Source organism: Dasypus novemcinctus, chromosome 10 (assembly GCF_030445035.2).
Source record: "Dasypus novemcinctus isolate mDasNov1 chromosome 10, mDasNov1.1.hap2, whole genome shotgun sequence".
In the NCBI taxonomy this organism is placed as follows: Eukaryota; Metazoa; Chordata; class Mammalia; order Cingulata; family Dasypodidae; genus Dasypus; species Dasypus novemcinctus.
The window spans coordinates 106,764,393-106,781,267 of NC_080682.1; the positions used below are offsets into that span (position 1 = coordinate 106,764,393).

Below are 16,875 nucleotides of genomic sequence, written 5' to 3' on the forward strand. Positions count from 1 at the left end.
TTGATTGCACCCTGTATCCTTTAACATATTCCTCTGTCCTCTATTTCTTATTAGCTTGTAGTTAGATCTAGAGCTTGGTCAGATCATGCTTGATGTTGAGTGGGGGCATTGAACAGGAATACTTCTTTAGATAGTGTTTTGTACTTACTGTACTGCAGCATTACATCTGAAGGCACATAATGCTTGGTTGACTCTCCTTTTGTGACATTTGGGATTACCAGCCTGATCCATCCTTTATAAGGTTCTCTGTCAACTTTTCATCTAATGAGTTTAGCTGACATTAATTTTTATCTTTGCCTCGATTACTTTTTCATTAGTGGTTACAAAGTGGTGATATTCTAATTATTTCATTCCTTCTGTGTTTATCTGTGGGAAATTTTCTGTAAAGAACTTTCTCTCATCAAAAAGCCATATTTTCCTTTAGCTGCTAAAAACCTCGTTGGCGGGGGGTGGGGTTCTAAATCCCCAGGCAGAGATCCCGAGTTTGTGGATACTGAACTTAAGTGTCCAACTTGACAGGTACCCACTGACAGTTCTGCTCTCATCTGCATTGTTTTAGCACCAGCAAACTGGCATTTCCTCTCTTTTGTTTTTGTGCATTTTCAGTATCCCCAGGGGTGGCCTTCGGCTACAGTAAACTGTCTAGATTGTCCAGGTTTCTCCCGAGGTACTCTTAGTGTTTTATGACTCTTATTACGAAGTTTGCATAGATTTTGAATGGTTAGTCCCTAATGTTCTTTTTCCCCTAAGCTCCGAGATTTTTAATTTGCAGTTTTGCAGAATGTGACATTCTTAAGAATACCTGTAATTTTTTAAAAAGAGAAAGCACGTCATGAAAACATACCAATATCTCCAATTCAAATTTATGATTATGGGGTTTTTATTTAACTTGCTTTTGTGTTGATCTTTTATATTGTGAGTCTTGGTAATTCCTAACAACATTAACATAATTATGTGCTTTAGCTAACTGTTTCTACATTTTTGAGGGTAATACTAACATTACTCACAATAGGATTACTGAAAACAGTTTAAGATTTCTTTGCAGTTCTTTTGTCTGTAGGATATGTCCTACTAGGGATGTGCAGTCAAATTATTTAAGAATTACTCAGAGTAATTCCTTTCTGTGGTTAAACCACCAACTTAGTATCTAGTTAAATTCAATTTTTTTTAATTTGCTTTCAAACTTTCTGTTCCTTTATGGGTAATCAGTTTTATTGGCTTTATTTTCTTACATTTGTTTTTGTTGTTTATATTTTTGATATAAGCAAATATATACTCATTTTGCCACCCTAGAGTTTTCATGTTATATACCCTATTTTGCCCTTTGTTTTTTTAATAGTAGATCCTGAAGGTCACTCCATAGCAGATATAGAAATATTCCTCATTCCTTTTTACAGTCACATTGTACTACACTGATGGATATACCTTAATTTATTCAATGATCCCTTATTAATAGATGTTTGAGTTATTTACAATTATTGTGCTGCAGTGTATAGCATAATTTATTATTTTATTATGTTTTTGCCAGTGTAAGTTAAGGGCTACCTTCCTAGAAGTAAGATTGCTGGGTAAAAGAGTAAACATATATGTAATTTTGTCAGGTATTGCCAAATGCCTCTCTGTTTTTCATTCACGTCACCATTGTGTATGGTAGTGCTGATTCTACACAGTGTATGCTGTCAGCTGTATTTTTGCCTATTAGGTGAGAAATGGTAACTAGTTTTAATATGAGTCTTTAATTTTGAGTGAAGTTGAATATCTTTTCATTTGTTTCAGAGCCATTTGCTCTTCCCATTTTTCTAAAGGACTGTTACTCTTTGTTTTCTCTAATTTTATAAGCTCTATATTAATGCTTTGTGATAATTTTCCAACTTTGCCATTTAGCTTTGTACCTTGCTTAAAGTCTTTTTTTTTTTTGGTCAGCCACAAATCGTTAGTTTATATGTAAGTTTTTATAAGATCAAATTTGTCAGTGTCTTCCATTATTGTGTTTTGAGTATGAATTCCTGTTAAGAAAATTCTCCTCATTCCCAGGTTATGGGGTAATTACTTACCTGTTTTCCTTTGGTGCATGTTTCATTTTTTACTTTTAAATTTTTTCTGGTATATGATAGGGGGGACAATCTAATTTTATCTGTTGTATAAGGTCATTTTTATTACATCAGTTATTTAAGAGTCCTCTTTTCCGGGAAGCGGCTGTGGCTCAATCAGTTGGGCCCCCGCCTACCATACAGGAGGCCCTGGGTTCACGTCCTGGGACCTTCTTGTGAAGGCAGCCTCGCCCGCATGCTGTGGAGTGCTGCCCAGCCCGCAAGCGCCATGGAGAGCCAACTCAGCAAGGTGACACAACAAAAAGGGAGACAAGTGAAAACACAGAAGAGTGTGCAGCGAATGGACACAGAGCAGACAACAAGCAAGCTGTGATGGGGGGGAGCAGTAAATAAAAAAACAAATACAGACACACTGAAGAACACACAGTGAATGGACACAGAGAGCAGACAGCAAGCAAGCGTCCAGGCAGGGTGGGGGAAGTACCCTTTTCCTCATACTGATTTGGGATGCTGTGCTGCTGTTTTGCTTTGTTTTGTGTTTCCATTGTAGTATTTATCTCTATCACTTTCCTTAGCCTGATGAGAAGTTTTAAAGTAAGCAAGTTAAAAATAAGAGTGGCTTTATTAAACTGTAACATGCACTTTAAGGGGTACCTAGTGTTTTCTTAATTTCATATCTAAGTTGAATTATTAGCAAGGAAACTTTAAAATAGTAAATTCTACAGTACATTAAGCACTCATGAAATGAAATTGTTATTTCCTTACAGTGCCACAAGGTTGCAGTAGTGAGAGAAGATAAATTAGAAGGTAAGTGTTTTAGTGACTTTGTAAATTTTCCTTTTATGGCACCAGTGTAGGTACAATAAAAAATCTGCCCCTAACATCTCCATAAACTATATTTAGCCATTTAACTGAAGAGGCTTATATTCCTTTTATTAGAAATTTCTGAAAATATTAAAATATGATACTTCATCTGCCTAAAGGCTACAGTCCTAAAGGCTAATAGCAGCTGACATTTATGAAACACTTTTATCACAGGATTCCAAAACTTGTGACTGCTGCAAAAAAAATATCATGAATACCGTATGGAACAACTCATCAGCTATGAAAAGAGAGTAACTTCTACATGTTGTGTTGTGACCCATAACAGTTTTTTTTTTTTTTAAGAAAAAAAAGAATGCTTTTCTAGAAATCAGAAGGTATAACATCTAAATTGAATTTGTCTACCCATTCCAAGACTATTAATGCTATTGTTCTTGTCTGAAAACACAATTCAAAGAAATTTTATAACAGTTAAGAGCCTCATAATCTTGGACTTGTGTCTCAAAACAAAATCTACACTGTTATATTTTGTACATAAAGATTCCCGCCAGTGAGGGTCAGTTTTTTGTTTTGTTTTTATCACATTTTAACTTCAAATTATTCTGGGTGGTGGAGATACCTACTTTTTTCTTTCTGAACTCCCATGGATGGTAGGCAAAGCAAGATTTATTCATTCATTAGATACATTTGGACATCTACTATGTGCCACACTGTACTGGACACTGGGCATGTTGAAAAGTTAGACACGATCCGTCCCCTTGTAGAATGTAAAATTGATCTCTTAAGTTGTTCTATTGTGTGCTTCCTCTGCAGATTTATCTATTTATTAGTACTTTTATTATAGAATTGCTTTCTTTAAATGAAAATTGCAATATATTAGTGAATATACTTACTCCCTTAATTATATGCTAGAGTGTAAGATTCTTCCCTGACGGAAAAAAAAGAACACTGTAGTCATCATCAATCATTAATATTTACTGAGCATCCCCTGGATGAGTGATACCATCACAGGTGCTGTACTTATAACTGCCTACCTTGTCATAATGTCCCCATTGCAGACAGATGAGTTGATGTTATACTGTATACATGGCTATTTGGCCTTTTGGAGTTTTTTGGACCACCACAGATTGCAAATGGTTTTAATGCAGAAGGGTTTCTTGTTAAAGTCCTTACATGCTATGAAGTTTGTTGTATTAACAGACTGCTTTTCCTGTTGACTTGTAGCAGTGAAGTCCAAGCTAGCTGTGACTGCCAGCGTCCATGTGTACAGCATCCAGAAAGCCATGCTAAAGGACAGTGGGCCTCTGTTCAATACCGACTATGACATCCTTAAAAGCAACTTGCAGAACTGCAGCAAGTGAGCTCCTTAAATGTTCCTTGTGGGCTTCTTTACTAATTGATTTTGTAAGATGTTTACACAGTGGCTGCCTCTTAAGAGCGAATGCCAAGTCTAGTAAAACCCCATTTATCTTGTAGTAAGACACATGCCTGGTTTTATTAGTACATCATAAGGTGAAAAATAGCAGCCACAACCCACATTGAAAACCCCAATGGACTCTCCATAAATTTATTTCTCATATATTTATCCTGTCACAGCCACCAGAAATGTGTTATGTTCATTTTTACTCCCTCACCCCAGTCATTGCTTGTCTTAATCCTACCCATCCTTCAAGAACTAGTTCAAATGTTATCTTCAAAAAATGATTCCTAATTTGATATCCCTCTGCCTTTAATCCAAAAGTAATTTTTCTTGAGCTTCCCTAACCAAAATTAGATCTTGTTTATCTTTTGCATCCTTCACAGCACTGGGAGGTGAGGACTATAATAATGCACATGGATTTTGGAATTAGATGGTTCTGGGCTTGAGTCATGGCTTCACTCCATAGTAGTTCGTGACTTTGGACAAATTACTTAAATTCTTTGAGCTTAAGTTTCTTCATCTTTGACTAGATATAATGATGCCTACTTCTTGGGGTTATATTGAGGGTTCAGGTCAGTTCTGAAAATATTGGGCACCTGCTACTTGACAGGTACTAAGCACGAGAATTTGAATTCATTCAACAAATATCTGATGAGTATTTATGGCAGGCTACCCACTTTGGGGTGAATATGGCACAGTACCTACTCATGGCATTTGTGGTCTAATGGAAGACAGGCAGTTATGATACAATGTGACAGTGCTATCTTATTATTAAGAGTATAATAGAGTGCTATAATAGGAATAATAGTTTAGAGAGATGTTAGAGGGGTGCTTATGTCCCACTTTTCAGTGTAGTGGTGTAAAGGGACGGGACAGAAGAGGCTTCTTGGAGGCTACAACTCGTAAGTTAAAGTCTAGAATACCCAATAATAGTAACCAGGCAAAAGAGAAGTAGGATAGTAAAGACATAGCTGAGAGGGAAAACATGGTTCTTGTGAGGAACCACAATAGTTTGCTATGGCTGGAGCTTAGAATGAGAGGTAGAACATAATAGATCTCAGACTAAAGGTGTAAGCAGAAGTCAGATCATTCTGTCCTTTGACTACTAGAATAAGGAGTTTAGACTATTATGAGGGAGCAGAGCCCCTGAGGATGTTTTAGCAGATAGAGTGAAATGTTCAAAGTTGCATTTTGGAAAGACCACTCTGGCTGCAATGTTGAAGATAGGTCAGAAGAGGATAATCTGTTGGCCAGGCCACCACGGAAAAGAAATAAATGTTTCTCTTCGCTGGTGGCAGTGATCCAGGATGGTGATGATAGTTAATTGAAATAAAGTAGTGGTGTTAGTGATAGAAAGGTATTAAGGATTGAATAGTCGTAATTATCAATCCTAGACGTTGTGTTAGTGGTTGGGAACAAGATGTATGTGAGGTGGGAAACGGACTTTGGCCCAGTGGTTAGGGCGTCCGTCTACCATATGGGAGGTCCGCGGTTCAAACCCCGGGCCTCCTCGACCCGTGTGGAGCTGGCCATGCACAGTGCTGATGCGCGCAAGGAGTGCCGTGCCACGCAAGGGTGTCCCCCGCGTGGGGGAGCCCCCACGCGCAAGGAGTGCGCCCATGAGGAAAGCCGCCCAGCGTGAAAACAAAGAGCAGCCTGCCCAGGAATGGCGCCGCCCACACTTCCCGTGCCGCTGACGACAACAGAAGCGGACAAAGAAACAAAAGCAGACAAAGAAACAAGACGCAACAAATAGACACCAAGAACAGACAACCAGGGGAGGGGGGGAAATTAAATAAATAAATAAATCTTTAAAAAAAAAAAAGATGTATGTGAGGTGTTGATGGAGTTAAAGATGATGCCCTGGTTTCTGGCTTGGGAAGCTGGATGAATGATGGTGCCATGACTAAGAAAGGAGACATAAGAGGAGAAAGGAAAAATGATGGCTTGGGTTTGGGATATGTTGAGTTTGACAAGCCTGTGGGTGGGAAATGTAAGTGGAGATGCCCATAGGTAGGTCTAGAGCTAGAGAGAAAACTGGGGTGAAGATAGAGATTTTAGAGTCAGAATAGATAGGTAAGTAATTGGGCTACAGCAGTAGGTACAATTATGCAGGGAGAATATTTGGAATAAAGGAAAGACAGAAAGTAAAATTCTAGGTCACAATTAACTATGTGACATTGGGCAAATTATTTAACTTCTCTGCTTGAGTTTCCATATCAGTAAACTGAGGCCAACAATAGTACCAACCTTATAGAGTTCTAGAGGATTAAAAGAATTTGTATATATTTATATATATATATATACACACACACACACATACACATACATACACACAAACACACACACATAAAAGTGCTTAGAACAGCGCTTGGCACATAGTAAGCACTATTTGTTACAGCTATTTTTTAAGAGATAGGCAGAAAAAGAGAAGCCCAAGAGGAAGTATTCAGAATTAAGAGGAAAATCATGAAGGTATGTGGGGTTTTAGAAGCTAAAGGAAGAGTTTCAAAGAGAGACTGGCCAACAGTGTCAAATATTACAAGAAACTGAGAAGTGGACATTGGATATATTGATGGCCTTGGTGAGAGTATTTTCAGTGGAGAGATCACATTTTGGTTGAGTGAATGGTACGTAAGTATGGACAACTCTTTCCAGGAAACTTGACTGTAAAAAAGGATACAGAGGGAGGTAGTTAAAGAGGGACATGGGGTTTTTAAAGTTTAGAGTGACTTGAACTTCTGCTGTTAGGAAAGAGCCCTAAGAGAGGAAAAGGTTGAAGATACTAGGGGAAATGGGATGACTAATGGAGTCAGTCCTTGAGGAGAAAGAGAGAATTGACAAATATAGTTTCTGTAAATTCTATGAGCCCAGGGAGTATGTCTGTTTTGTTCACCACTGTATACCCAAAATGGTGCCTGGCACATGGTAAGCGCTCAATAAATGATTGTTGAATAAATTAATGGTAGATGTTAATTTTTTTTTTAACTCAAAATCTTGAGTATAATAGGCATACAAATATCTGTTAAATAAGTATAATCATATTGCTGAAGACTAGTAATTTACAAGTATGGTGTCTTTTAGGGAAGGATTTCAAAAAAAGATTAACACTATGTTAAGTTTATGTAGAACACATTGTTAGATTTCATCTGGTTGTGGCATGTCAGGCTCTAAGAATTAGTTCCTCTGTTGTAACTAGCAAGTAAGCAAACAAGAATAAAAGTGACTCAAAAAGTTCAAAATGAGATTTGCACAGGGACCACTAAAATAAACATGGCAAGTATAAATGTGGTGTAATAGGAGGCACTTCAGTGAAACTTCACTTAAATACTTAGAAGTATCCCCGGTAGAAATGTGAAGAATTTATCTCCAATAAAGAAATTTGTATTTGGTCCTGTGAATTATGGGCCAACTGAGATCTGACTCATTGTTTCGTGTGTTTTAAGAAGTGCTGTGACAGGAAGAAAGTTGAAATTCTAGAATTGAGCGGAGATTCTTCTCTCTTTGGATATGTTCCCAACCTAACATGTTTCTTTCTCATTGCCAATCCCTGGTCCTACCCTAAGGTGTGGAATGCAGACCAAATGGAGAAAGAGTTGTTTCAGGGCCAACTTTAGATGTTGACAATGAAATAAAACATTGCTATTTTTCATTGTACATGGAAGCACTGCAAGGCTACAGAGGGAAAAAGTAAAAGTGGGTAAAAGTAAAAGATTTCCATCTTCATAACTCTGATGCAGAAAATATTTGTGTTAATTACCATAGTTTGTTTTTTTTAATATATATAATAAACTTTATTTTTAGAGTGTTTTAGATTACTTAAAAGTTATATCAAAAGTATAGGGGATCCCTGGCACCAAGGGATTACTACCAAGCACTTGCTGGTAATATAACTAGAAGAAGACCTTTATAAAAGGGTCAACTCAGACCAGCAGAATATCTCAGCTTACATGTAGGATTGTGTGTTAAAAACTGCTTTATGACCTTGAATAAAAGGGGGAAATGGCAAAGACAAATGAGTTTATGTGGCTAAGAGTCTTCAAAAAAGAGTCGGGAGGTCATCAGAGGGGTCACGCTTACACAGTCCTCAGCAGGACCCCAGCGACAGCCAAAGTAGATACAGCTCCAGGTACTGATTGTCCTGAGAGCTATGAAGACCCACAAGTTCTATGGTCTTGGCAAATGGCTCTGGAATTCAGTGCCATGTCAGTTGGCCCTACTTTGGAATTTGTGTTCCTGAGTGTAATGGAGTTGGACTCAGATATGACCTTTTTACACATGCTTTTTCTGTCACTTTTATTTAACCTGTGGTTGGCACTAGGGTTGGTGAATACTCAGGAGACTTGAATCTCTGGACTGTCCATGTGCCAGCTGGGTCCTGAGCCTCAGCAGTCTTGCAACTCCTACCTTCTGGTTCATTGGACTTATCCAGGCCAGCTAACAAGAAGGTGAAGATGGTCAACCACCACACCAGGGATCCGAGAGTGCCTACAATTGCAAGCAGGAGAATTGCATCTATTATCCATGTGGAATCTAAGCCCCCTTTTCGATACAGAGGTGGAGTGAACATCACCATCCCAGGGTCCGCAGGATGGAGGAATAAAATATGGATTAGAGTGGACTTACTGATATTCTACTATAGGACTGTTGTGACTAGTAATGGAAGAAATTGTAACATTGATGTGGAGAAAGTGGCCATGATAGTTGCTGGGGGCAGGGAGAGGGGAGAAGAGATGTGATGTGGGGGTTTTTTTGGGACTTGGAGTTGTCCTGAATGATATTGCAGGGACATTATATATCCTGCCATAACCTACTAGGTGGACTGGGGGAGAGTGTAAACTACAATGTGGACTATTATCCATGTGGTGTGGTGGTACTATGCAGTGTGTTTGCCAAGTGCAATGAGTGTGCCGTGGTGGTGGGGGGGAGTTACTGATGTGGGAAGAGGGAGTGGGGTTGTGGGGGTATTTGGAAGCCCCTTATATATTTTGAATGTGATATTTTTAAAAAATAGATCATGGGGAAAAAGTATAGGGGGAAAAAGACAAAAGAAAACAAAACAAAACAAAAGTATAGGGGAGGGGAGTAGATGTGGCTCAAGTAGTTGGGCACCTTTTTCCCACATGGGAGGTCCTGGGTTTGGTTCCTGGTGCCTCCTAAGGAAAACAGGAAAAAAACAAGTAAAATCAAATATAAAAGGAATCAACTCAGGGCAGCCAAGGTGGCTTGGTGGTTGAGCACTGGCTTCCCACATACAAGGTCCCAAGTTCATTCCCCAGCCTTAGGTATCTTTGAAAAAAAAAAAAGTGTAGGGGAGGGGAGCCAGTGTAGCTCAGTGGTTGAGCACTGGCTTCCCACATATGAAGTCTCAGGTTCAAGCCCTGGCCCCAGTACCTCCAAAAAGAAAAAAAAGGAGTATAGGGGATTCCCATATATTCCACCCCCTCCTTCTCTCATATTTTGTCCTAATAATAATATCTTACATTAGTGTTGTACATGTACAATTGAACAAATATTGAGGAATTACTACTAAAAAAAGGTCTGTAGTTTACATTATGTTTACACTTCACACTGTGTAGTTTTATAGGATTTGACAAAATGTGTAATAGCCTGTATCTGTCTTTGTAATCTCATGCAGAACAATTCCAGTGTCCTAAAACTGCCCTATGTTCCACCTATTTCCTCCCTCCCTCAGAACCTCTGGTAACCACTATCTTCATATCAATGTTACAAGTTTATCTGTTACTAAAATAAGAAGTCTCCTTTGGTCCATGATTGTATTCCCCTCTTAGGTTTGTTTGTTCATTCCTCAAACTTGAGGATTTGGGGATGGTGATATCGACTCTGCTTCAGATTGAGAGGTGGCTTAGATCAGATGGAAGGAACTGTTTTGCTTGCAGTTGTAGATACTCTGGGTTTTTTTTGGCGGGGGAGGGTTGGGGGTTGTCCATCTTTTTTTTTTTTTTTGGAGGTACTGAGAATTGAACCCCAGACCTCATACTTGGAAAGCAGATGCTCAACTACTGAGCTACATCTGCTCCCCAGTGAGAGTTGCTTTTTTCATTTGTTTGTTTTCAGGAGGTACCAGAGATTGAACCAGGGACCTCATACATGGGAAGCAGGCACTCACCCACTTAAGCTACATCTGCCCCCTAATCATCACCATTTTGTTAGTTGTCCTGGATGAGTCCAATGAATTGGAGAATAGGTGTTGGCTGTAACTCTGCTGAGATTCAGGGCTTAGACAGCACATGAACAGACAAAAGATTCAAGTTTCTGAGATATATATTTAATGGGTATACAACTAATTATAGGTTCAAATAAAGGGTTGAAGAATCATGTGTATGGAAATTCTAAATGAGTCTTAACTCTGTTATGCGGGGGAGATAGATTATCAAATATTCCAAGGTAAGGCCCACTGATGTGTGGTGGTGATTTCCTGGGCTTGTGTGCCCTGCCTTTAGTGTCCAGGTGTCTCTAGAGCCCTTGGGAGCACTCTTGTTTGTGGCTTCATTTACTGTGGCAGTGAGATTTGCCTGAGATGTGCATAAGCGTAACCTCTGAAATAACCTCCTGACTCACTCTGAAATCACCTAGCCATAAAAACTCCTTTGTATTTAACGTATCACCCCCTTTGGTTAAGGTCTTTTTCCAAATGCATTACTGGTTGGCACTTGGTAGTAATCCCTCAGTGCTAGGGAAACTCATCCCTGGGAGTCATGTCCCACACTGGGGAAAGGGCAAACCACATAGTTTTTTGACCATTCTTGTCTCTCACCCCAGGTTAAGATCATAGACTAAAGAAGGCAAAGAACCGAGAAGCTTCACTTTCGGTGATTTAAATAGTCATTCTTTCAACTTGCACTTCCTGACACCTGCCATGTGCTAGGTCACATGCTCGGTGCCTGAAACACAAAAGATGAATAAGATTTCCCTACTTTCAAGGAACTCTCACCCTCAGTGACCAAAGACTAGAAGAAATGTGTTTTTTTGTTAAGAGAGTTGGGGAACTTTAAATACAACCCTATGAGAAGGCTGAATCAGTTACCCATTCAAAGTGTGGGACATTACATTATAGAGTCAGGTGAAGCAGTCACATCTACAGTGATTAGAGAAAAAGAAGAGGTGACTATTCCCTTTAACATGGCTTGCAGACTGACATGCCACCATATTTCTTCACTTGGTCTTGGGCATACTTATTTGTCTGGTACTGCTGGTTAGTATTATTAGGTCTTGGTTACAGGAGCCAGTGGCCCTGTTCCCTGTTCCCATCAGTGTTCTAAAGAATGATCTGCTCTGGCCAGGAGAGTTGCCAGGAAATCTGCTAATATTTAAAGCTGTTAATTTTTATTCAGTTAATATTTATTGCATATCTATCCCTATGTGGTGAAGGTATCTAAAAACAAGAGATTAACCATTTGGTTTCCCAGGGTTGATGAAATTGCTAATTTTTTATTATTATTTAGTGTGTTCTTTCTCTGTTTTGAATTAGGGTGTTTTTCTCAAAGAAGTAAGTGTATTTAATATGGTATGGTGGAACATGCCTGATTCCAATGCCAGGTCTGTTTCTAACTAGCTGTATAACCTAGGTATAGTCACTCACTTCTCTCTAAATACCTGTTTCTGTATCTAAATGAGAGTTTTATACAATGTAATTTCTGAAATCCAGTATAGTTCTAAAATTCTGTAATTTTATATTTGGCTTAGAAAGTATTTTGTGGAAGAAGTAAGGGTTTGAAAGTAAGATTTGATATTGACATTAATTCAACATACCTCTCCTGTCCTCATCAGGTTTAGTGCTATACAATGTGCAGCTGCAGTCCCTAGAGCTCCTGCTGAAGTCTCATCTTCTGAAAAGTTTGAGCAATCAGATCATCAGGTATCAAGTGAGACACAAGTCAATAATGGGTTGACCACCAATGGTCACAGCCCACCTGCCTCCAAACAGGTCTCCCAGCAGCCCAAAGGAATTATGGGAATGTTTGCCTCTAAAACTGCTTCTAAAACCCAAGATACTAACAAGGAAACCAAAATAGAGGCTAAAGAGGTAACAAATGTAAGTCTTTTTTTTAAAAGATAATGCCTTTACAACTTAGACTTGGTAATAAAAAAAAAAAACATAGTTCCAGTGGCAGGGCTTTTAATTATAAGGTTCTGATAGTTCTGATTTTTTACTTTAGTTTGAATCCTTTAATACTTGATACTTCTCATGTGAAATAGTCTCTTGTTTTTTTGTTTTTGGGTTTTTTAATTTATTTTTTTAGATGATGTTTATCACCAGGCTTCAGATTCTCCTATAAAATGGTAATGTCTGCCCTGTGCATGTCAGGAGATTTTTAAGATAATGCTTGTGAGGACATCTTGAAAAATGTCAAGTAAAAAAAAAATTGTAAATTCTTTCTTTACTTTGGGAACATCTTATACTTTGGGTTTTACCATATATGTATTTATCATTCTTTATTTTATGTATTTTTCTTTTTTTTCTTCATTTTTTTTCCCTTTGTTTTTTATTTTTCAGCTGTTGGAATTAACTTAAGCTCATTGGCTTAAGAAAAGTATCACTGAAGATGCTATTAAAAACAATCCAGAAAAGTATAATAGTAATAATAGTAATTATCATCATCATTGTTATTTTAAAGCTTCTGCTTTAAGAAAGAGTAGAGGGAAACATGTATTGGACTCCTGTGTGCCAGTAGTTTGATCTTTGTTTAAATTCTCATCAGTTTTGTGAGAGAAATATTCCCATCCCCATTTTGTATGTGGTGAGACTGAATCTAGACTTAAGTAATTTGAAATGGTGAGTCCAGGATTCATACCCTCTTCTGATGATTACAATTGTAATGTTTTGGGCATTCTTCCCCTGTTGTGTACCGTACTGCCTTGTATCTCTCTTAATTCTGTCAAACATTAGTTTTTAAGTATGCTCAAGAAAAGTTTTAAAACATTTATGGATAATAATTTTATATGAACCGTGAAAAACTAAGCTTTGGAGATTAACACCAGATACTGCCTGGTCTGGATTGTTGGTCTAGATTTGTTCTTATATCTAATGTGTGCACATTTGGCATGATTACAGAAAGACTGTACCATCATAACAGTGTGCTCTGGTGTTGAAGACAGGTCCTAGACTGTGCCATTTCAAGAGCAGCCTAAATGCCAGAAAAAAAATCATGTGTATTTTCTTTTCTATGCTTTTAGGCAACTTCAGGCAGCAAGGCACCAGGAAAAGGGAATGTGATAAGCAATTTTTTTGGAAAAGCTGCCATGAGTAAGCATGTTCTTACTTTCCTTTGACTAATAAATGAATGTTAATGTAATAACATTATATCTGAGGTGAAAACCACCTTGTCTAGGTTTTGCCCATCTAGGAAACTAACACGTAGCATTTATGCCTCTTAATCTAAATTTGCAGTCTAATGACCAATGTTATCAGTGAAGGTAGCTCAACTAGAACAAAAAAATTTAATATAGTTAAGCTGAGCTCAGTTTAGGTCTCTTCAAGCATGATTTACTAGTCCTACTTTTACTTCCTGCCTAGGAAAGGGAGTTAGATATTTGCTTCATGGGGCTCTTGAAAATGGGCGATTAAAATAGAAGGGAGGGGAGCAGATATGGCTCAGTGATTGACCGCCAGCTTCCCACATATGAGGTCCTGGGTTCAATCCCCAACCCAGTACCTAAAAAAAAAAATAGAAGGGAGGCTGTCTGGCTAAGCAGCATAGTGTTGAGGATATTGGGGTTGGTTTGTCTGCTGTTAAAAACAATCCAGAAAAGTATAACTTTTATTATTTAATTATTTCCCAAAGGGCCATAGAAACAAATCTTTTGCTGGTCTTTGGTTACTTTTGCAGATTACTCACAGTAATGGATTAGACCTCAGTGTGAATAAGGTCTCGGGTAGTGATGGCTATTTTTTAATATTTACTTTTTGAGAAAGCAAAATCTCCTTTATTTAAAACAATATTTAAATAAAGAATTCTTTCACAGGGAAAGAACAGTAGTCACATATTTTCATACTTCTCATATCAAGTGCACATTCCCTGAGGAAATGTGGCAGAATGCAGGAGCCACAGGATAATTGTGGCAAACTTCCTTGGAGCATCAGTTTTATAAAGATTTTTGGGGGAAGCATTTGTTATATTCCTGTGCAAGCAAAATTAGCCAGAATTCTGCTTTTCTGTGATGGCTAAATTGGTACAGTGGTGGGAAGGTGATAGTTTATTTTCCATTAAAGCAATCAGAGAAGAACATTTTTGTGTTCTGAAAGTATTTGGAAAATTTGATACTTTCAGATTGTTGGGAAGCACATTGTATTATTGCAGTCACAGGGCACAGGGAGGGCTCTCAACCTCTATGAAATTGATTTTGCTCATGTCACTGGCCTTTGTGACTGGTACAGGTCTGCTGTACCCAGTCAGATTGTGTGGTTTCTTGGCAACTTTGATGAGGCCCACGTGTATAGTTGTGGTTGTTTTTGTTTTTGTTTTTAATGAGTTTGTAACCTTACAAACCAGTGATTTTTAAAAATTATTTTTAAAAGACAAAAGATATGTGAATATTTGCTCATTGTAACAGAAAAAATTAAACTATATTGAAGCATACACTTATTTACTTATGTGTTTATTCAGCAAATATTTATTGAGCACCTTCTTTGTGCTTGGCACTATTATGTACTGACGATACAATGGAAAATAAGACAAGGTCCCTGCCTTTGTGACCCTTTTAGTCTACTGCGAGAGAGAGACAAATTTAGAAAAAATGAAATAGTTAATGATAGTAATTGCTGGGCAGAGAATAAACAGGATGTTATGATAGAATGTAATAGAGGGAGGAGGGAAACTTGGTTAAAATAAAGGAATTAATTGTTCAGCTAATAAAAAGAATGACTTTACAAAGTCATTTAACAGTTGTTTTTTCAAAGCTGAATATTTAGAGTAAAATCAAATGTTTTTACTATATTTGACACATGACAAAATAATTTCAATGAAAATGAAGTTTAATAGATAAGAGTTGATTGCAGTGAGAACTTGAACCATTCAGAACTTAATGCTGGACAATAACAAGCGTAGGCAAGGATGTGGAGAAATTGGAACCCTCATACTTTGCTGGAAGGAATGTAAAATGGTGCATCTGCTGTCAGAAGCAGTTGGGGGAGTGGGTGTGGCTCAAGCAAATGCTTTCCCACCTCCCACATGGGAGATTCCGGTTCAGTTCCCAGTGCCTCCTGAAAAACAAAACAAAAACAAACGAAAAAGCCTGCTCAGGGAAGTTGATGTGGTGCAGTTGTTGAGCACCACCTTCCCACATACGAGGTCCCAGGTTCAGTCCCTAGACCCTGGTACCTAAAAGAAAAAAATAGTTTGGCATTTCCTCAAAAAATTAAACATAGTGTTACCATACAACCCACCAATTCCACTCCTAGGTATGTATACCCAAGAGAAATGAAAACATATGTACACACAGAAATTGGTACAGGAATGTTTATAGCAGCAGCATTCTCAATAGCCAAAAAGTGAAACAACTCAAAGGTCCATCAGCTGATGAATGGATAAACAAAATGTGACATATCCACATAATGAAATATTATTCAACCATAAAAAAGGAAAGATCATGGATGAATCTTGAAAACAAGTGAAAGCGGAACATGTGTAGCTCAGTGGTTGAGCACCTGCTTTGCATGCATGAGGTTCCAGGGTCCTAAAAAAACAAAGAAAACAAATGGAAGAAGTTAGATACAAAATGATACATATTATATGAGTCTGTTTACATGAAATGTACAAAATAGGCAAATTTATGGAGACAGAAAATAGTTTAGTGGTTGCTAGGGCTGGGGTGGGAGTGGGGGAGGGGAATGAGGAGTGACTACTAATGGATATGGTGGTTCTTTTGTGGATGATCTAAAATTAGGTGGCGGTGATGCTTGTATAACTATAAATATACTAAAAACACTGAGTAATGCACCACGAAAGGATAAGTTTTATGTTATATGAATTATCTCATAAGAAAAACTTAATGCTTTAATAAAAATTTTACCATTGGTAACAAAATTAAAAAATCATAATCAGTTTCATGTTTTCTTGAGTATAAAAAGGAGATGTTTTAATCAGTTAGATGATAACTTGATGGCTCAGGTTACAAGAAAATGTGATTAAATTTTCCATAACACTTGCCTGGAAATGTTGCATTAAACTATCTCTTTACCCCCTAATTGCCCAGTTGTAGCTGAATATAAATATATTTAAAGTACCCAAAATACTGTGAAACTAAAAGTAGAAACTTTGAAGGCTGAATCTAATGTTTTGTTAGTGGCATAATTCAGATCAATTTTCTGAAATTGGAAGACTCAGTGCAATAGTCTTTCTGTCCTTAATCATGAGATAGGTAAGAAATATTTGAAAGTTTTCTTCCTAATAATAGTAACTTTAAAGCAAGTGCTATTGAAACTATATACATTTTAATAGAATGCAAAATTTACATATATTTTAAAGATAGACATGAGACTTCAGAGAACTGGTTTTTGGGTCAGCTGCTTAAGGCTACATCTCTAAATCCACTGCGGATACATTTTTACTCTCCTGTATG

At 37.7% G+C, this 16,875-nt stretch overlaps 1 protein-coding gene across 5 annotated transcripts in view; it reads left to right on the forward strand.

Moving 5' to 3' along the window:
- POLD3 (DNA polymerase delta 3, accessory subunit) overlaps window positions 1–16,875 on the forward strand; it is a 57,189-nt gene that overhangs the window by 20,395 nt on the left and 19,919 nt on the right. For 3 of the 5 annotated variants that reach the window (XM_058305946.2, XM_071218265.1, XM_058305947.2), the window contains 4 exons: window positions 2,819–2,858; window positions 4,098–4,230; window positions 12,085–12,349; window positions 13,492–13,561. In XM_058305946.2, coding sequence (XP_058161929.1) covers window positions 2,819–2,858; window positions 4,098–4,230; window positions 12,085–12,349; window positions 13,492–13,561 — 508 coding nt within the window. Of the gene's footprint in view, window positions 1–2,193; window positions 2,341–2,818; window positions 2,859–4,097; window positions 4,231–12,084; window positions 12,350–13,491; window positions 13,562–16,875 lie in introns of all 5 variants that reach the window. The other 2 variants (XM_071218264.1, XM_058305945.2) reach the window with 1 other exon arrangement.